General features: G+C 37.7%; 1 protein-coding gene across 1 annotated transcript in view; it reads left to right on the forward strand.

Annotated features, from left to right (window-relative positions):
* prtga (protogenin homolog a (Gallus gallus)) overlaps positions 1-22,423 on the forward strand; it is a 109,444-nt gene extending 87,021 nt beyond the window's left edge. Inside the window, exons 12-20 of the mRNA XM_060852868.1 lie at positions 11,907-12,002; positions 13,008-13,194; positions 15,262-15,389; positions 16,087-16,257; positions 17,289-17,480; positions 18,544-18,667; positions 19,169-19,331; positions 21,029-21,139; positions 21,900-22,423. Coding sequence (XP_060708851.1) covers positions 11,907-12,002; positions 13,008-13,194; positions 15,262-15,389; positions 16,087-16,257; positions 17,289-17,480; positions 18,544-18,667; positions 19,169-19,331; positions 21,029-21,139; positions 21,900-22,331 — 1,604 coding nt within the window. The 3' untranslated portion in view covers positions 22,332-22,423. The remainder of the gene's footprint in view (positions 1-11,906; positions 12,003-13,007; positions 13,195-15,261; positions 15,390-16,086; positions 16,258-17,288; positions 17,481-18,543; positions 18,668-19,168; positions 19,332-21,028; positions 21,140-21,899) is intronic.
* Positions 22,424-22,665: the final 242 nt, after the last annotated feature.

Here is a 22,665-nt window from a genome sequence, read left to right on the forward strand (position 1 = left end):
GGCTCTGAGCAGGTTTCATCACTGCTTTATGAATAACACCTTGATAGACTTGCACTGATTTTCTACATTTGAATGTTGCAATATCTGAAGTCTGGTTGTTATGAATAGGAAAAACTGTTTTCTAGAGGTTTATGTAACATCATACGGCCTTACTTTGGCTTTGTTGTGTCACTACTCCCTTTGCAGTCCCCCAGACTTCAGTCTCTTATTGCTTCAAAAGCAGACTTTAGTCAAGGCAGATTCTAACAATGTCAAAGGGCATGGCCCAGATGTCACCATCTAACATGGTTGGATTCTTTCCTGCATAATTGCTGCAGCTTTATTGTGTTCTAAGAATGGGCTTGGGGCACTGTATTCACTCCAGCAGGCTAGCCCCACTGGATTGCTTCAGGACAATATATTGCAAGCTCACTCGGAACTGGGCAACCACTTTTTGTTTTTTTTTTGCTTGTAGTCAAAATTTTAGCCTGGATTACAGACAAATATTATTTATGTCTTACTCTGGATAAGTCTCATCTTATATTAAGTAATCAGTTTTTTTTAAAAAGGAACAGCTGTAAATCTTGTGTTCAGGCACTGTTTTTGTCTTGTCTAGCCAGCTCTTATCTGTTGCTTGGTCCCAGAGGGGGCCTTTTTAGAACCGGAGTGGTCTGGTTTTTCAGGGGTTTGTCTTTGTCTTTATCACCACAAAATGAATGTTTTGGTGGAATGACCCTTCAGGGAAAAAAATTTTCTTCATGGCTTTGACCCCAGATTTATTTTTTCCCCCTTTTTCATTGGTGACCCGTTAGTCACCTTTTTTGTTTGAATGACCTTTTTGAGATTCACAAATATTTCTGACCAACAAGGAATCACCTTTTTGAAACCAAGCTATTTACAGCTTGTCAGTGGTAGTGAATGGTCAGCAAACATTTGCTGGCAATGATGCATTTGGCAAGTCATCTAAAATACTTTGACATGTTTGTGTAACTTTTTAAATGAGCAGTTATCAATTTTCAAGACTACAGTGTGATACCAAAAGTGAAAAGTTAAAATACAGTTTTCATTTACATCACAATTTAAGATTCTTGTTTCCATCATTCTAGATCTTTCATGATAGAGTGTAAGGTTTTATGCCATAAAATAAAAAGCAATTGTTACATATCCATTTGAAAATGGCAAACAGTCGTGTTTGCCTGCACAGTACCAGTTGTATGAATGGACTAGCTGGCTTCAGTGGCTTGAGGTTGAGGAATGCAAACCTGAGTTCCTGTTTGATTTCTCACTGCTGTAAAATTATGTGGATATCTGACACTGGGTTTAGTGTTGGATCCCAACAGTATGTTCTGTTGAGGTATGTGCTGAATTATAAATCCTTGAACAAGGTTCCAGCGAACTGGTGTAGAAATCAAGTGTTGGAGAAAATCAGCAGGCCTGGCACCTTCTGTGGAGGGAGAAGCAGCTAATTTTAAAGAGTCCAGATGTAATGTTTGCTTCTGTCTCCCCAGATGCTGCCAGACCTGAGTTTTTCTAGCACTTCCTAATTTCATTTCAGACCTCCAGTATCCACAATATTGTGCTTTTATGTGGCCAACTATTTTTTATTTAAAAATCCATTCATGGGATGTGGACAGCATTGGCTAGACCAGAATTTATTGCTCACCCCTAATTGCCCAGATGGTATGAAGTCACATAAGCCAGACCAGGTAAAGATTCCAGATTCCAAAGGATGTAAGTGAAGAAGATGATGTTGTTCCAAGTCACTTGGCAAAAGTCATCATTAAACTGTTAATCCCAGATCTTTTAGCACTCAAATATCTCCATATGCTGTGGTGGGATTTGAAACCAGCCCCCAGAATATTATCTGGGTTTCTGTATTAATAGTCCTGTGATGATAATACTAGACCATTACCTCCCCTCTGCTGTTAATTGTCTCTCAGATGCAGTACAACGTCTGTGTAAACCATGAGGCTGAAAAAGCTTAAAACATCTCAACTAACAATTCAGACACATTATGGTCCAGTTAGGATTGTTTGATTGCATACATGCACCACACTGGACATGAAAAATGCATGTTCATCATTATTGGCTTCTAGTTCAAAGCTTGGATATGTGGAGATGTCATTCTTGGCTACCAGGAAGCTTTTGCAATGTTAAATTTACCATTCTCGGCAATATGAATACCGAGATACTGTAGGCCAAAAAAGGTCAGTGCTGTTCCTGTTTAACAAAATTTACATCTGAAATCTGGCACGTGCCAATTAGTATTGGGAGCTCTGAGAAATTTGTGCTGCTGTCACTTTTCTCTTACCTAGCAGAGCAATGCTTGGCTCATTGGCTGTTGCAGCTTGAAATCAGGAACTCAGCACAATCGAATATTAGTGTTTTGGGTCTGTATTGCTTTGATTAATATTGGGCTATCAGTGGATTGATTTTGGTTTGTATTCCTTAGAGCAGAGATGGCTGGGGGAGGATTTGATTGAGATGTTCAAAGTTATAATGAGCAAAGATATTGAAGATAATCGGGATAAATCCTCTTTTTAGTTGAAGGGTCAGTAACTAGGGGATGCAGTATTAACGTAAGGAGCAGCAGGTTGGGTGGAATTGAATGGTGAGTATCTGGAACTTTTTGCTTAAAAGGTTGGTAGAGGCAGGAACTCTTAGATGTTTAAAAGCTAATTGGATGTGCGCTTGGAAGTGTCATAGCATGCACAGCTATGGACCAAATGCTGGAAGTGGAATTGAATACCATAGGTGCTTGATGACCGCTGAAGGGCCTTTTTCTGTGTTGTAAAAACTGTATCACTCTGTGTGATAGCTTTAACCTACTGAGCTTTGAGAGCTTAAAATTGAATTTGTCTAAATCTCTCTTTTTAAAAAAAAAGTGTAACCCTAGCCTGCTTGTCTGGAAGACTGGTGCTAGAGACCATGAACCATTCAGACTGCAGCAAAATGTTGCCATGGATAATTGCAAGGATCGTAAGAATTTCCCCAATCATATTATTTGGTTTTAAAACATTATGTCATGAATGCCTTACTGATGATGCAGCTCAAGCAAACCTATACCATGTGAAAATGCAATTTTTAAAACGTAATTCCAATTATCTAGCTTTTGGTGTTCCAGAAGAATTTTTTTCCCTTTACCTTTATGGAACCCAAAATGCATTGTAACTTTTCAACTTCATCCGGTTATCAAACTGTCTTCACGACTGATTTCTAAGAGTTCCACTATTGCAACAGGTTTATCCATCCACTTCGTGGGGGACCAATACAAGCTTCTGAACTCAACCTGGGAAGGTGCTAAGAGCAGCAACCAAAAAGGATGGCATAGTGGAGGTGTTCCATGCACTGTTATGGTTGTCTGAGGTGTGGACTAGTTTAGATGTGAGAAGTAAGGGAGAAGTGATCAAAAATGAGCGTGGGGCATTGCATTGGTATGACTTGATTTATTTCTTTAATTCCCACTGATGTAAATTAACAATTGGCAGTCTCAAAAATAAACCAAGCTAAATATTATCCTGTCTGAAAGTGAATCAAGATGCTGCAAGGTATTGCTGGAAGCTATTGGATAAAGAATTATGAGAGTTCAGTGTTGTCAATTATTGTACCCAGTAGGAAATCTAAGAACCACATAGAGACTTACAATGTGAATTTTCACCTTATGTTAACTTGATTACTTCTCAAATTCCAACATTTTCTGTTTGACAACAGATGGGTAGTGAGTTTATTTTTGTAAAACATTTTTGTTTCTTTTAAAACATTGATTTTTGTGAGAAGCATATCTTTCTCATTAGTTAATTCAAAAGTAAGCTGTGTAGCTAACGTGAATAATATACTTTGTGAAAGGACACCGAATGAGTTCAAAGTTTGTGAGAAGATTTGTAGCTCGGGTGCTCGTTGTTGTGGTTCTGTTCGTCGAGCTGGGAATTTGTGTTGCATACGTTTCGTCCCCTGTCTAGGTGACATCCTCAGTACTTGGGAGCCTCCTGTGAAGCGCTTCTGTGATCTTTCCTCTGGCATTTATAGTGGTTTGAATCTGCTGCTTCCGGTTGTCAGTTCCAGCTGTCCGTTGCAGTGGTTGGTATATTGGGTCCAGGTCGATGTGCTTATTGATTGAATCTGTGGATGAGTGCCATGCCTCTAGGAATTCCCTGGCTGTTCTCTGTTTGGCTTGTCCCCTGGACAGCTGAATTAACTCATTTGAGGGGGCATTAGATAATCACTTGAAGAAAAAATGCCCAGTGCATAGGGGGAGGGAAAGTTGCAAAAGTTACCTCTGAAGTGAGGCCTATAGTAAGCACTATGGATCAAATTAACCTTTTTTATGTATTAAATTTCTGTGACAAGATCCTCAAATGAATAATATTTCAATTTTAATTTGCATTAAAAGCACTGAGATTTTGGGCCTAAAAAGCTCTAAAGTGAAATAGTTAAACAGATTCCCAAAAGATCATCAGGTTACGTTAAGTTGTGTGGAAACATTAGTAGTTCTTTAGTGTTTCACTTACAGTTTGGATATGCAAGAAAATTTATCTCCAGATTGATGCTGCAGAATGCATCGAAGTATCTCAATTGATGCAGAAGGTTGTGTCTAATGAACTGGGACATGCTTTAAAATATTCAAGCTTCAAAAATCCTTTGAGATGGTGCCTCATTAGTCTGGGAGATTCAACAGATTATTTTGAAGTCTCTGGAGTGAGGAAGCGAGCAAATTCAATCTGCAATTCTAGAACATGTCTCCTAGATTACTCTGCAGATTTTAATTTTTGTTCTTGGTTTTCTATTCTACAAATTTAGTTGTTTTACTTAAATTCTAGTTTTTTTTATGTGCATTTCGTGTTTATTTTAACCAGGTCTAAAGTATAAGCAAGTAGAAAGAAAGTTTTTTGGCTCATTTGGTATTAAGTGAACAGCAATATGGAAGTAAATATTAAATTGTAAACTAAGATCCAAAGTTTGCTTCTGGACTTGAAATCATAGTGTTTTTATTCTGTGTATGATGTCTCAACCAGTGTGATCTACTGTGGAATGTTAGTTTGTACATTGAATATGTAGTTTGATGTTTGTGAGATTGTAGCTCTGATCTGCGATTATGCCATTTGTACTTGATGATAGAAAAGTTCTGTGCAGCTGTTGGTAAGATCAATGGGATCTTCAGTAATGACTTTATTCTGGGTTTTAATGCACCAATAGTGGGATCCTGAGCCATGTGGTGATTTGTTGCTGCAAACCAGCTGGTTCTGGAATTGATTTTTTACATTAATAGTTCAGTAGTAAACTGTTTATGATATTCCTCCTCCTTCATATAAAGGACAGTTTGTGGATCTTTAGACTTTGTAGCCCGTCTCCTTTTACTTCTGAGAAAATAACTCTGGGACCTGATAGCAAAAAGTTTCATTCACTGTTTCTTGACCAATTTTCTTGGTTTCTTGTTAGTGTGTATTTACTTTTCTAATGTTTCCATAGGGATACATGTGAGTAAAATAGTTCAAGATGCTTTTGGGTCTGACATTGCATTGTGGTGAGCCATTAATTGGTTCATGTCTTAAGGACAAAATTGAGGAGGAGCAACATGTTCCTGAGTTCCATAGTGACCACAACTGAAATTGTCTGTTGGATCTCAAGTGAGAACAGGAGTCAGTTTATCTGTGGTACCCTTACAGTTGAATAGCATGATAAAACTTGATGTTGGGCTCATATGTGAAAACAGTTACTGATTGGAAGGATTATTAGCCTTCACATTTCTCAGAATTGTATCTCAATATGTATCTTTACCTTCATGAAACAGGCAAAGCCAGAATTATAACAGCACAGAACTATTCAATTGTTTAAGACTCCTAATAAACCCACTAAAGTAATCTTTTGACTTGGTTACAGCTGACCATCCAGTATTTCTCCTCCTTCCTTTTTATGGCTGCACAGTTTGTATTGGGTCTTATTTCTCCCTATTGCCATCATGTGACCTTCTAAACTGTTGAATCTAATTTTCATTACTCTTGTTTTAGCATGTCTGTAACTTTGTTTTTCTGACCTTCCGGTTCATTCCTATTTGAACTGAGCTTTTGACAGACCACTGCAGCAGCAACCCCCCCCCCCCCCCCACCTCCGCACTCTGCTGCACAGTCTTCATTACCCGAGAAACTTTGGCACAGAAAGCCATATTTAAAGTTGCACCATATATTGAATCCCACAACACAAATTACATCAATGTAACAATGTACCATTGCTCAAGTCATTTCTATCAAAGACTCTATTTTGAAATGAGCATTAAAAAATTCTGTGACTTTACAGCATTTTCTGAAGATTAAATTGTAAATTTGATCGTGTTCCAGTGTCACTCACTAGTTTTTCCTATGCCTTTTAGTTTGGAAGTGCAATACAAATTCCAATGGCTGCCTGGTGTTAAATGGCTGTGTTGGATTATTTAGAGTGGATGCAAGAAATTTTCATTCCTTTAAAGTTGTAGTCACAATTTTTGAAGTTAAAGCCACAAGAGGACAGAGGGTCATAACAAAGGTCATTTCAGGAATGATGGAGACAATAACAGTGCAGCATTAACTCTCTACAGTGCTTTTATTAAGATGGTGTTATCTTAACGTAAAGATTTCCACTGTTACCACTGTTTGAACTTTTAACAAAGATGGTGTATAATAAATAATGGGTCTGTAGCAGATCTCCTGATAAGTGGTGGCTCTCAGGTTTTATGGGGATTATTTGAATGCACTACAAGTGTTCTGCATCTAAGCCCTCCTGTAGGTTATCTGGTTTCCAGAAACCATTAAAACAGCAAAAGCTGTGCTTTTGTTTTAGGTGATCCATTAACAGCAGCAGCAAAAGTAATGCTGTGTAATGAGAGCACTGCATATCCAAGTTAGAGGAGAAACTTCACCATTTATTCACGCATTTATTTACTTAAGCTGATTTTTATTGGGTGTTTCACTATTGCCATTTTTAAAAATTGTGCTAAAAGACCTAAAAGCAAAACCTGAGTTTTTTTGATTTTTGAATCTAAGTTTCTGAGAAAGTACTTCTGTTGTTTTATAATGTACTTTACTGACTGTTAAAATTCCTGCAGTGTCTTTGATAACTTTATTTTGATTTTCTCCCCCTCCCAATGACAATATAATGTGCTATGATGTGCTTACCACCTCATGCCAATAATTATATCTTCTCAGCAATACATTATTTTACTGAAAAGCTAAGTGGAGGTGCTTTGCATTGTAGAGTCTGTAATTTGTCAACATAATCATTTAATCTTTTTCAGTGAAAAGAATTTGCACAGTCATGCACCTTCAGGTTTTCCCAGCATTTGCCCTGTTTAATTCTTTTGAACCCATACGTCAAGAGAGACAGAAGGACTGTTTAATTCCAGACACTAAATCAGCAGCCCAGTGAATCCTCCTCCAGTTATTTTTCTGACGAGATTATTTAGATTATGATTGAGTGCCAGGAATGAATCTACATTTCACTTTGTGGAGCTGTTATGATAATCATTGCCCTGTTCACTTTGAAAACAACTTGTAAGTGGAGATCTTTGTAAGGAAAGTTATGAAAATCTGAATTTCAGCATTCATTTAGGATTAATTGTATAATAATAAATTGATAGTCATTATGAGCATGATGAATTGTAAAATGTTAATTAATAGGTATGTAACAGAAATTAAAGCACTGTTCTCATCCTGTCGCTTGTCATATGTTGCAGACCTACACAGACTGCTCTTAGCTTATCTTGGTAAGAATGGTAGTGGTGGTGCTACAATTATCCACGGTGCCTCTGGCTAAGGAGGAGAAATATCAGCTTGGTTTGTGCTCCTGATTGCTATCTAGTGACCTCTGCTGGAAAGTGCTGTGGCATGGATATTCTCATGATCAAATAGTCTTATCAACATTGATTCTCAAGTCTCGCTTTGCAGAGATGCCAGAAGGCTTCTGACACTGAGAACTGTGCCCCACTGATACTCACTGACATCCGAAGAAAAGAGAATTAAATTTGGGGTGGGGGAAGCAGAAAAGCAACCTTTTTATTCAGCCAGTCTTGATTTTAGAACCATGTGAGTTAAAGTTTTATAGGACAATAGTTTTAATCCACATCTTGCTGACTAAATTAGAATTCATTGAGCAAGCTTGAAATATCTTTGAGGGGATTTTTTAATATTGTGTCTTCATTTCCAGCCTGTTGTTAAACTGATTCTTTATCCATTTTGAATTTTCTAAAGGAAGTGGGGGTTTTGAATTGGGAATTGAATAGATTTACAATTGTACAAATTTGTCCATATAGAGCATGTTAAAGGTCATCAAAATGATAAATACTAGTGCTTTGCAATCTTGGATAAGAAATTCTTAGTTCATAGAGCTGTGAGGTGATGGATTGGTTGCATTTACGACAAGAGGCCTCGTATGTTAAGATGCATTGTTTAAACTACTGCTGTGAGCAGTATCTCTTTCTGAGGAAAAGCAATTCAGTGTTGACATTAGACCTTCAGTTGTCTCCATTTAATGGAACAGTGACCGGTTCTGGATGACCACTCGGGAGGCCAGCAGACATTTTAAGCCATTTGACATTATGATAAATTGTTCTTGGGGCATCCTTTAGCATTCAACAAGTCAGGAGGGATCCCTTGTAGATAAGTTGTTTTTAGAAAGATATGTGATGTTGTAAATGTTTGCTTTTGTATTTCATACTCTTAAGAACAATGTTTTTGGTTTTAATGTAAAGAAATATTGTTGAGTATGCAGATGGACGACAGCTTAGCAACAAACATTAACAGCAGCATTTTACTTTCACAAGTAAATGAGTGTTCAAGTTAATGTTCTTCACAATTGAATACACGCTCTTGAATGTGTATTACATTTGAAAATGTGCAAATTTCAGAGAGATCAGGTTTGGCACAGCATTAGAAGCATGAATTTCAGAAAAACCATTCCAAAACAGTAAATCAATTTTTAAATGAGTACATCCTGAAAATGGCCTTACTGCCAAGAAGTAAAGCTAACTAAAACCTCAGATTTTTAGTTAAAAGCAAAGCTGGAGAGAGAGAGGTGGACTGGGTCCCAGATCCTGGTCACTAGCAAAGGAGGGATGGGACTGGCATTAAGTTAAGGAGTTGGATTTTTTTAACTGGCATACAGACCCAGCAAGCCTCGGTGGAATTTGTATCAAAGTGTGGCTTAGAAGCAGGTTGCCATTCAATCTCCTTTACAGCCTCCTTTCTGGATAGTTTTTTAAGAAAGAGAGAGAGAGAGAGGAGCTGTTTCCAGTTTCTCTCACACACACACACCCTTTTTGCTCCCTCATACAGAATTTGCATCCCTCAAGTCTTTGTTCTCTACCTGTTTCATTTGTTTTCTTCCCCTCTCTCTTTCTTGGTCTTTCACCCACTCTCATCCTTTTTCCCCACTCCTCACTATCTCCTTCCCTCCATCCTTTTCTCCTCTTCCCTGTCACTTTTTTTTTCCCTCCCAGTCCCCTCGTGAACTGCTGCACATCTTGACTGCTTCCTTCAAGGTGCCTTCAGAGCAGAGTGTGGTTTCTGTCTGCCTATTGTCTCCATGACGTGGAGCTGCCTGTTCTTCTGCAGTAGCCTTGCAGCTCCTGCTGTGCAGGTCTTGTAACTTGCCACTCCACAACTTCAACTTCTACTTGTGTTTCCTACATTTATAACACAGGCCTGCACTAGGAGAGATGTTAGCTTAGTGGTATAATCGCTGGCCAATTGATCCAAAAAATCTAGTTTAATTATCTGGGGACCTAGGTCCAAACCCTGCCATGCAGATTGTGAACTTTGAGTTCAATAAGATCCCAGATTTTATAATTCTTTATCTTGAATTAAGAGTCTAATGATGATCATGAATCCTTTGTCTGAGAAAAAACATCTAGTTCACTGTCCTCCTTACCTGGTCTGACCTACATGTGACTCCAAACCCACAGCGATATGGTTGACTATTAACTGACCCCTGGCATTTTAGGGGTGGACAATAAAAGCTGGCCTCTCCAGCAATACCTGCATGAATGAGTTTAAAAAATAATCTGTTGCCTAGAAGTGGGATCCTCTTCCTTGGGTGGTTCATCTTGATCAGTTGCTTCAACTCCAGCTCAGTGGGTTCTGAAATAGCGAACTGTTCAATTCCCCATTCACAGACTTTCTTATGCACAGCATCTGGTGCTTGAATGATTGATTGGGTAGATAGGTTCAAGATTAGTGCACACCTTCTGTTTTGATTTAACTCTACGCATTAATGCTGTTTTTGGATTAGTGGTGCTGGAAGAGCACAGCAGTTCAGGCAGCATCTGAGGAGCAGCAAAATTGACTTTTCGGGCAAAAGCCCTTCATCATTCATGCTGGTTTCCAGCATCTGCAGTCATTGTTTTTACCACATTAATGCTGTTGTCCCCTTGTTGCAGTTCTGAACCTTCACTTTAGACAATTGTAAGTTAGGGTCTCCTATATATCAGTGGACATGTTTGACTTTTCTTAGGATTGTTTTGAGAACATCCACACTTCTGCTGGTCTCCTGCTATGATCAAACTGAGTTGAATTCTTGCTTCAGGAATGTGGTGTCAGGCATGCAAATACTAGAGTCGTCATACAACCCTTAAGTCCACCATGTTTCCAAACTAAATTAGTCCCACCTGCCTGCACTTGGCTCATATCACTCCAAACCTTTCTATTAAGGTACTTACCCAAATGTCTTTTATAACTGTACCTGCATTCACCACTTGCTCTGGAAGTTCACTCCACACGTGAACCACAGTTTTTTTTAAAAAAAATATTGCTCCCATGTCTTTTTTTTTAAAATCCTTATCTTCTACCTTTAAAAATGTCCCCTGTCTTGAAATCATCCACTCTAGGGAAACGACATGTGTATTAACCTTCTCTATACCCATCATGATTTTATAGACCTCTGTAAGATCACCCCATAATCTCCTATGCTCCAGCAAAAAAAAAGTCCCAGCCTTTCCTTATAACTCAAACTCTATTCCAGACAACGTCCTAGTAAATCTCTTCTGAATTCTCTCCAGTGAATCCTGAATGGTGCTTTGCTGGGCACGTTGGCATAGGAGGAAGTTGCTGTTGGACTGCCTTTCTTTCCACTTGATTTGGGGTTCTTCTAAAGGCACCATATTTAGTCATTCTCAAATGCTTTGCACTGCCTATTGTAGGTCATCCAAGTCTTAAAGGCAGAGTGAGGTGTCTGACTGCTACCTGGTAAGCCATGAACGTAGCCTTGGGCTTGAGATCCTGGTCCTCAAGTGTTATTCTCTTTTTAGTCATCTGGCACATTGGTGACAAATTTCATTACCATCTCCAATGCCCTTCAGGAGAAGGCTCCAAAGGTATTGCAAATGGTTCATGTTTTCTTGGGAGAGATGTTATGCTGTGGGAGCTAGTTGAAAGAGGACCATAATTTCTCAAGTGTTTTAAATAGCTCATTTCCAGATTGTCATTTACTTTGGAGGAGTTAACAATGACCTGCAGCTCTGAGTGCGGGTATCCACATGATTCATCTGCATTCTAGAGCTCTGTGACCAATTCGGATGAGATAGGTTAGCTCTCAGCTAAAAGTGAGAACAGTAGAACGTTTGACTCTTAAAGCGTAAAGTAGCGCTTTGTGGCAAAATATTTAGTTCTGGGATTTTGTCTCTGATGTTTTTACTTCCTTATTGCCCATATCTAGACTGTTGTAAATGCCATGGACTCTGAAATCATCTATCTTGTCGAGAAATTATTCTTTATACATTACATTTGTAGATTAAACATATATAGGAATTTTTGTTTGAAAATCTATAGGTTAACTTATGCTGATTCATTCTTAATTACTATTGACAGCAGAACAAATATTCTATGCAAGGAGTTGCTTCACAATATATGAAAATATATAGTGACCAGATAAAAGATCTTTTCTAAGTTCTGCTTTTCTAATTTTAGATCCTCGCAAAAAATATCATATGCGTTTGCTGGCGTACAATTATATGGGTGAAGGCTACCAGGCAGATCAGACAGTAAGCACCCCAGGATGTGTGTGTAAGTGTTTTGATTTTTATTCTCCATTAGAATTGTATAGAGTATTAAACAGTGAGTTAGTGAACTTCGTCTCCACCCCCAAATCTTTAATCCAGATAGCTAAATGTTAAATGAAAATTCTTTTCATTTGTGCTATTTGCAAACAAAGACCTCTGTTGGTCAAAACTAAAACAGTCAATTATTTATTTTAGAGTCACCAGCTTCCATCAATCACTTGAGATTTAGAGGAATCTAGAACCATGATTTTGTATTATTATAATTAAGAGTTTAATTTTGGCTGAGCCAAAAGTGAAAAATAACTTTGTTTATGAAGGAAAATAGGTTAGACTTCCAGTTCTCAAGCTGTTGAGAAGTATAACTTGTCACAAAGTTCCAAATTCAAGTTGTCAGCAACAAAACCGTATACTGAGGGCACAGTAATTCAGTAAATTGTAAATTCTTTGTCACTTAAGACCTTCTTTTTTTTGCTTGTGCTTTTTGTATGTTGCAAGAATGTTGCTACCATTTAGGCTGGCAAAATCTTCACAATTTTCCTAAAATTTATTTACTTTCTCAAAAGCAAGTGCTAGCATGAATAAAATATTGATTTTGCTGTAGCATTGAATAACAAGCTCCTATTGTTCAACATCTTTGCTTCAGTATGTCTGGGGGGGGGGGGGGGGGCAGAAAAGTTGATTTTTTGACCAAAGTTTATGTATTACTCCAATTCAGATAACATTAATAATTTGAAGACTTTTCTTAGTGAATTCATTTTGGCCATTTTGAGGGGTTTGAAATTATGTCCCTTGAGCACCATATTTGCTTGCAGCTGTTCTCCATAGAAACATGTAGGCTTTCTTTCAAGTTGATAAATACTTGTGGAAAATACACTTTTCCTGGCAAGTGAAAGTTTTTTCCTTTGAATGAAAATTCAAAGTATATTTCTGATTCAGTTAAATAATGCAAGTACTTAAATATGGTTTTTAAAGCCCAAAACGATAAATAAGCAATATTTTTATTTAATAGCTGTTCGGGATCGCATGGTGCCTCCTCCACCTCCACCTCATCATCTGTTTGCAAAAGCCAACAGTTCATCATCCATTTTCTTACAATGGGGAAAGCCGGCTTTTACTACTGCAGCAATGATCAACTATACTCTCCGCTGCAACCCTGTGGGACTGCAGAATGCTTCCCTTGTTATGTACCTTCAGACGTAAGTGGCAACCACTGCAAAACTAATATTACAAAATGATTTAGCTCAGTAACGGTTTAAAGTTTGGAGTTATTACTTGTACAGTAGAATGACAGCATCTTCCCATGTAGCAGTGTGTTATTAAAATCAAAAAGTTCCGCTGTAAATTTTCACCAGATCAGGCAGCATCTGAGGAGAGAAATAGTTAATGTTTCAGATCAATTACCTGATTGAACTTTCTCAGACTCTGTTCTGATGGAAAGTCACTGACCTAAAATATCAACTGTTTGTCTTCAGAGTTGCTGCCTGACTTTGTGAATGTTTCCTTCTGTTTCTGTTTTGTAACATTTCCAGCATCTGCTGTATTTAACTTTTGAAGCGTTGTGTTAGAGTTCTTTCACAGGCACATCTGAGCTCTGCTGATATGATTGACTAAAAGCAATATAATTTTAAGAGAATTGTTAATTATTGTACACCACATTTTGCATCAAAGCCTTGCATTTAATTCAGACCCCTCTCTCACTGCCTTCTAAACTGAGTATGTTTGCAATTCTTAATATGAACAATTCCATCTCAACTCCAAGTTTAAGAAAGTTGTTTAGATTTACACTGATATATATTAAATGACTGCCTTTAGGCTTTGCAAGCATGTTCAATTATTATGCCTTGCATTTGTCTGTCTGCCCAAGGGGATTTGAGATAGTGCTGTCCGGTGTCAATCTCCAATTGTCCAATCTAATCACACAGTAAACAGGAATGTCAAATAACAAATTCTAGTCTTCATAGTACTACTTGTTGTCTAGCAGTTTGAAGGAGAAGATTGGGTCTCTGGCAGATAATTGTTTACACTACATAAGTATGGAAGTTTCAACCAGTAAGTATCAGTGGAGCTTTTAATTAAATAGAACTTCTGAAGTCAAGCACCATAAACCTTCAGTTCTGATTTTTTTGAAGATATGGTTCTAAACCAGCTTTTGTTTAATTCTGAACTTAATTTTTTATTACAAATGAGAAGCTCACATTGTTAGCACTTTGACTGCTGTGTTGCTCTCTTCCTTTGGAGAGTCAATCAACTTTTCCTCATGCCTTTTTACTATTGTCTGTGAAGCAGTAAAGAGGGGGTCTGTTCATTGTGCTGTAGTACTGTTACAATATTGCCAATGCCACCAGCATGAAATGTCTTGTGAATGATTCAGATCCTGAAAGATTACTTTGCAGTTGTCAAACACTGTTAAACTGACAAAACTATACATGAAAGCAAAAGTTGTATTTCCCTCTTTCAAGTCATCAAATTGACACCCCCAGCTGTTTATAGAGGATGCCAATGTTGTCAAAAATTTTGTTCCTTTTTGTCTGCATAAATGAAAGCTAACATCTTCTCATGTTCTTGATACACTGAAGGAGACCGTTTGTTTTTTTAAAATCTTTTTAATATGAGCCTCAAATTCTGGATTGGCTTAGTGGAACTTGGGAGATATAGCAGCAGCCACAGACTGACCATAACTAGCAATTTCAAGTTTAAACCTGCAAACCTGTTTATTTGGTAGTCCTGAATAGATTTTTGTGCTTTAATGCAGCATCACCCTGTCAAGCTTCTTCCACATTGGAGTAGGATAATTTGTCATAAGTGAATCCAATCCTCTGAAACGATGGGTTACTTAATGTCAATCACTTAAGATAAATATTGTTCTGATCCAAGGATAGAATTACAGTTCTCCAAACTTCTTGTATATTTAATTCCTTTGGAGAGAATTTAACTTTCAATCTTAACCCCTAATTCCTTTTTTTTAAATCTGTAAGAACAATGTGGTGTCAAATTTTACCATCAACCATTTTGAATATCATGTGAATGAATTGTGCCTTATTTTGATTCATGTTGAATTGATGAATGATATTTGTCCACAGTTTGTTAGATATTTCCACAACATTAGAAGTTTGCAATAAATTCAAAATGCTTATGGGCTGATTTTAAGCTTGATTTGTCAAAAATTGGTTAGCATTTATAAATTCGGTCAGAAAAGCCATCTAAAAATTGACGTTTCTCTATTCCAATATATTTAGAGCTGCATTTTATTTCAATTCAAATAGGTCAGAAACACACCTGCTTGTTCACGGCTTACAACCCTTCACCAAGTATGAGTTTGCTGTACGTCTTCATGCAGACCAACTCTCCAGCCCCTGGAGCCCTGTGGTTTATCAGCTTACGTTGCCAGAAGGTAAAGACAGTGTCAAGCTCCTTAGTCTTCCAGAACTTGAAATAACCCAATAGTACTCCACTTAAAGCAAATTGTTGCATTGCTTTTGGCAATACATAGTGCAGTACAGCATTTTGATAAGTAAGTAATTGCTTGGTAGTACAGAACTTAAACATTGTTGAAAGGAGACATGATGACCTAATCAATCAGCACCCTCTTGATCTGCTGTATGAATTGGCATCTCTTTTCCAAATCTTGTTTCTTTCATCCAAATTTTGATCAGTGCTGTATGAAAAGGTTTCATTTTTGTCTCTATTTAGCAATGTTTTTCAGATTTGAGAAATGAACGAAGTATTAATTTATCATAAATACAGGAGAGTATCAGGAAAATAGCAAACTTGTCACAATTTTTCAGATTCATAGACTATAACCCCATCCAAAGGAAATATTTAGCCAACTAGTCTTTACAGTTCATGAAGTCTGTTGAAGGCCTTGAGCTGTCATTCTGATAGCTGCAATTAATACTAAAATTGTTTTTTAAAAAGAAAATTAGCAACCTGTCTAACTCTGTTCCCAAAAATTCTAGTTCTTGCACAAAATCTATCTGTATTGTGATCATTATTTCAAGGATTCGATAAGAAGGTCCTCAGAATTTAAAACCAGTTCATTAGAAGTATGTATAAACTTAAGTTTATAATATGAACTATTTCTGCCACAGCTCCAGTCAATCCACCTTCAAGTGTAAAAGTCACATTAATAGAAGAAGGAACAGCTCTTATATCGTGGAAACCCCCAGAAGATACCAACACTGCTATCACCCGTTATACCATCCTTTACGCTTCCAGAAAGGCCTGGATTGCAGGCGAGTGGCAAATGCTTCATAGGGAAGGTGAGCTTTATCTAGTATGCATACATTTATTTTGTCTATATTCAACTAACTCTGGAAACTACTGAATCATCAGTTCCATTAACTTTAATAATTAAGAGTACCCTTCTGAGAATTATTTAATAAAATTAAACTAATATGGCACTAAGAGGAAGATCTTGCTAGCTGAACCTGTGCTTTTTTGAGAGCTTCCATTCCATGTGGACAGTGATGGTGACACAAGGGTACCTACTGATGAGGAAGGCCTCTAGCCATAAACTAGTTTATCCATAAGGCCCTAAAACTGTACCTCATTGGGCTCCTTGTACCTTTCTGGATGGACTTGTATTCCAAAATGTTGGCCTCCATGATCCAATCCATTTTCTGATCACTGAAGAAAAGCTTCCTAATATTAGAGTTAAATTTTTCTTCTAGTTTGACTGTCCCCGTCCTATTTTTTCAATAAGTTGAAACCCAGATGGAGAAATCCAAACTTAATGACTAAAAGAAAACTGTAGCAATGTAACAGTGACCTTGGACAGGATATAGTGTACGCTCAGTGGAATGCAAAATGGCTTAGTGCCAGAGACCATAATGTTCTTGATCTATGACATGGACTTGAATGCAAGACTATATTTTATAATTAAATTATTTTAATTATTGCATTAGTGTCTGTCCAAGTCAGATAATCTTGGATCTCTACTAAGCCAAGAAAGTGAGGACTGCAGATGCTGGAGATCAGAGTTAAAAAGTGTGGCGATGGTCTGACCTGCAGTGCTTTTCCAGAGCCACACTTGTCTCTTCTAAGAGAGCTATTGAGTTCAGTTACAGAAAACAAATAACATTCTCCAGGACTGTTGATTAGATACATTTCCTTGGTCAGGATGGTGCAGCACATTGGTATCAGACGTAGAAGTGTGCAAATTGATACTTTTTGAAACTAAAATTAAAATAAGTGATCTGTTAATTTTGAATCTCCATATATCATTTGCTGTGCTGTAAGCTGATTCTGTGCTCACAAATTGTTGATCCATTATTGTCATTTTTGTTTTTAGGAACAATTACTATGGCTTTGTTGGAGAACCTCCTTCCAGGAAATGTCTATCTCATTCAGATATCTGCATCTAATGAAGTAGGAGAAGGACCCTTTTCAAATGCTGTAGAGCTAGCAATCCCTGTGAAGGAAACTATATACTTTAGCCAGGGGCCTAAGTGGTCTGACTCTCGCAGTAGTGGAGATGCCAAAGGTCAGTTAACAGTTTGCCAATTAGCATGTGTGTAACTAATGTAATGGCTTAGGCCTTTCTGACGAGATTTCTCGAAAGGTCGACTCATTGGGCATACTTGTCAGTGAAATGCTGTTAGAATGGCTACAAAGAATCTCAATCGAACAATCTATATCAGAGGTTGGACTTCATATTATCTCACTGGAAATAACAATTATGCTTGAGAACTTATTGCATGTGTAATAGCTTCAACTTTAAAGTTTGGGAGAAGATTTGTAGCTTGGGTGCTCATTGTTGTGGTTCTGTTCGCCGAGCTGGGAATTTGTGTTGCAGACGTTTCGTCCCCTGTCTAGGTGACATTCTCAGTGCTTGGGAGCCTCCTGTGAAGCACTTTGCTGGAGGAAAGATCACAGAAGCGCTTCACAGGAGGCTCCCAAGCACTGAGGATGTCACCTGGACAAGGGACGAAATGTCTGCAACACAAATTCCCAGCTCGGCGAACAGAACCACAACAGCTTCAACTTTAATTTTGCGCTGACTGTGCAGAAGTAAATCTCCACCTTTTTAACATCACTGGGGTAGGGAAATAAAGCAGCCTTGAAATAATCTGAAGGCAGTCTGACTGGGACATAGTGTTGGTAAGAGCTAGAGGGAAACTTTTTGTAGCAAAACCTCAATGTTTCAATTCTGTGCCTCCAGTCATCATGCTATATACCTGTACAGAAATCTATATGGTTTAACTCTGTCCAAGAATTAGTTATTATTTCTGTCTAGAACCTACATGCTGTTGCTGACAGCAGAAATCTTTTCTAAAAATGATTATTTCAATATACAAAATGTTCTTTTTATAAAGGTCTGACATTTAATTGTTTTGTATTTGAGGCTTCTGTTCTAATATTGATGCTGATATACTCAATATAACTGTATGGTGGTAACAATGAGCTCTTGTCACATCTGCATGAATGTTTTATTTTCACCACTGAAATCAGTAATTGAATTGAGATAAAATGACCACTACAACTGATGACATTTGAGGCATTTTTTAAATTGTTGTAATGTCTATTATCATTTTTTTTTACTCAAGTTAACTCTGATGTATTTTATCACCTGGACCAAAAGTCAATGACTGGAATTATCGTTGGAGTTTGCATAGCCCTAACTTGTATCATCATTTGCGTACTTATTCTCCTCTATCGAAGCAAAGCCAGGTATTGTTTGAAAGCATGCTGTTCTAGGACCATATATCAAGTATTATCATTAAAAAGCAATGATTATATTAGATTTATTGTAAAAGTATTTAATCTAATTGTGTAGGAAACAATATTGTTTAGTTACATTTTGGCCTGTACCCCACATCCTCAAATCCTGCAATTCCTTTCATTAACCATACAGCATGATGTTGTTAAGATATAATTTGTACACTAATTTAAATTTAGTAGTTGGATCACCAATGAAGCAAATACAAACTAACACTGAAATACATTGTTGGTGCACTTAATATTAATAATCCAAGTTGCACATATACTAGTAGATAACCAGTCCTATTAGGATTTTTCCTCTTCTACAATATCCTTGACTCATCCAGTTTTCATTTTAAGCAAGGATTATGTAAACATATTATGGTCAGAATTGAATACTTGTCAATAGATATCATTATTAAATATCACATTTGAGAAGTTACATTTTCATGGGAAACTTTATTTGCCCAGGAAATCTTCTGCAATCAAGGCTGAGCAACAAGGAAATGTACAGATGGCACATGTTACAAGACCACTGGTTAATGGCACCCATCTTATTAAGAGTCAGACTGAGCAGCAAACTGTGGAAACCTTAATGCCAATGATGCATGAAAATGTCTTTCTGGATACCAAGGTAATAAACATTATATTTACGTTAATTTCTAGTTTCCCTAATTCTTGCTTTTAGTGGGGAAAATATCTTTTGCGAGCAGCTTACTCTTGAGCTGAATGAGGAAGCCCTTTAGTGCATATTCCTAAGGATTGAAACTGTGAGAAATCACGTGTTTCATTTCCTAAATTATGACTGTGGTCACCCAGGTTTTTTGCATTTCCTTTCTGACCTGAGATCCATTCCTCATCCATCACTGCCATTTATAACTGCGTCATCTGATATTGTTAAGTGGATTGTTAAACCCTTGTGTTGATCTATAGCTGTTTCCTCAGTCATCAGAACTTACTTTTTTTAAAAAAAGTCTCTGAAATGGAAATTGTAGAATTCCCGTCAGGGATACTTTAGAGTTTTGATATTTTCAGGACTACTTTTTGATATTCAGGGACTCCTTTGCATTGCTGTGAACTCATTGGGTGAAGCAAAATCATAGTAAACCATAGCTTATGTATTTATGTTGAGAAGATGGGTACTGGATTTAATTAGAAGCAGAATTTGAAGAATCTATCAATAGCCTCAATAATTATTGCCACTACACACCAATGAAAGTATTCATTTCTGGCACCCTACCATATTTCAGTTGAGAGTATGGTGCTGGAAAAGGGCAGTATCCAAAGAGCAGGAGAATTGACGTTTCTGGCAAAAGCCCTTCATGAGGAATGAGGCTTGTGGGCCAGGGAGCTGAGAGAGCTGGGGGTAAGGTAGCTGAGAATGCAATGGGTCGATTGGAGGTCTGGGCGAAGGTGATAAATCGGAGATGGCCTGAAGAAGGTTTAATATCCAAAATGTTGACTTCTCCACCTCCTGATGCTGCCTGGCTTGCTGTGTTCGTCCAGTTTCCTGTTGTCTACTTTTCGTTTATATAGTGTTGTTTATAAATCTGTAACTTAAGTCTATGGAAATACTTTCAAAGTGTAGTTATTTCTCCTTGTAATATAGGTTAACTTAATTCAGCCTGCACTGGAGATTGGACCTGGAACTTTCCTGGTTTGCTGTTTATGCCAGCTTCAGATCAGAAGAGGCTAGAATGAGCTCTCCTCATCTCTAATATTCTTTAAGCCTGCCTTAGGGTAGCAGTAAGTGGACATTTTAGCAAGGACAGATCAGAAGGCTGGGAGGCAAATTATATGTAAGGAGTGGAAGTGACTTGCAGAACAAACTACAGAGAAGGAAATAGGCACATTAAATTTGGGAGATGGGAAGCAAGTTAAGAGCAAATATCTGAATTACAACCTTAAATTCTCACCCTTGAAGATGTGTTTATCTTTTGTTTCATCATGTGTTTTTCACTTCTATAATGGTGGAATATTTTGTTATTTATTCCTCTGGTCCAATTGTGGTATTCTCTCTATACTTGTGTTTACACACCAGAAAATGAATGTAAATATTGGGATAGGGCAGAAATTAAAATCAGGGAAACCTTTATCAGAATGTCATCATGCTGTTAAAACGAACAGAAGTTCAGTCAGCATGAAGTTCAAGTTCTTCCCATCTTGTGGCTGAAACTGATGAGTTTTATTATTGGTCAGATGGGTTGGAAGAGCTATGCTTTCTGGAACTTGGATCCACAGAAGTAAGTGTAACTCAAGATACTGCTTCTCTATAATAGCTATGATTGAGCAAAAAGTATATCATCTGAATGTATTCTATTACATCCGCAGGGTGGATCTGATATGATTATTCGCGGCTCTACACATGTGAACAAAAAGGTGAAAAAATGGTCGTTTTTTGGGTCAACTAAGAAATCTGTGAAGGTGCATAAACCAAAGCAGGTGAAGTTTGAAACCAAACTCTCTCGAAGTGACTAGCTTTTTAAAAGCATCAATTTAGGTAGACACAACAGGGAAAGGAATTGAAGGCCATGTTTATCGGGGGTAGAGATGCATGTAGAATGTTAGCACCGGTTAGCCTGAATGGTGTTTCTCCATTGTACATCTTGTCTAGTAATTTGTGGTATGGAAAACACATTCTTTTTAAATGGAAATTAATCCTCTTTGCATGTCAGCTGGTGGTTCTTGCAGTTCAAACAATTGGGTTTACTGGTGCTAGCTGAAACACTCTGAACTTAATGAGCTTGACAATTTACCATCATATGAAAATCAATCTGAGTTCAGTAGATTTGGCTGTGAATCAAATGCTTCTCCTGGTTTAACAAATATCCTGTATTTGTATACTCTGGGGGTGATTATTCTCAATCACCAAATGAAGTATCTGTTGAAAAAGTTATAAATAATCCAATAATAGCTGCCTGCAGGTGAAGGTGCATCAGTCATCTTGGTGCAATACACACTTCTTACCATCTAATTGTTTTAAATTTGTTACGTGCTTTCCCTCTCTGCAAACTTGACTTTTGGCCTCCTGCATTTCTTTTGAAACAATGTTTTCTAATGCACATGTTCAGATTTAGATGTACATATATATTGCCCCCACAACACTGTATCAACAGTCCTTGTAAAATCAGTTTATACTGCCTGTCATACAAAAGGAGTTGGAAATACTTGCTCAGTATAACTGGTGCAATTCTTTTACTAGCAGCCAGTAAGAAGACACGGGCGAGGCATGAGTTCTTACCAGCTGACTGGCTTGATCTGTGAAGAATCGGGTGCCTCAATACTCGTTCCACCGATATCGTTGCAAGCGGTGTTTGGCACTACAGGCGATGCGGAATATTCTCATAACAGTGACGGAAGTCATGAAACTGGAGATTCTGGCAGATACTCACATGATTCTAGAGAGGAAATGGAAATGGCTCACCTTTCTTCTGTCACATGTACTACACCTGCCTTCTTGGGACCATTTATTCAGGCAGAAACAGCCAGGGTTCCTGTCACGTCTACCTCAGAGGAAGCTCAATGCCTGTTTGGTTCTCCTTCTACCTCAGACCTGCTGGCACCACCTGAAGTACGTCAAATGCCTTCTCCAAAAACTACTCATGAAAATGCTGACACCGAATTTCCAGTTTGAGTTACCTGATCCAGTTTGACTAATTTATCTGTACTATGGACAATGTGCAGTGAGCCAAAGAACATTCTGGAATGGAAATCTGGGTTTTTTAATCACTCCTGGTTGTTACATGCTTTTGTTTTGTGAATGTTACATTTTTTGTTTTACCCACCATGAATGTCTGTATGTCAAAAATGTGAAAAGGACCGTTACATTTCTTTTGATTTTATTTTAAAAGGTATATCACTGGAGCAGAAGTAATATTTCAGGCTTTCTGCTTAAAAAATCTACCTCAATGTACCTGATGGTAAACTCCAGTATTTATCAGATATTTGATTCCATCATCTAATTGCTG

This window comes from Hemiscyllium ocellatum, chromosome 39 (genome assembly GCF_020745735.1).
Source record: "Hemiscyllium ocellatum isolate sHemOce1 chromosome 39, sHemOce1.pat.X.cur, whole genome shotgun sequence".
NCBI lineage: Eukaryota > Metazoa > Chordata > Chondrichthyes > Orectolobiformes > Hemiscylliidae > Hemiscyllium > Hemiscyllium ocellatum.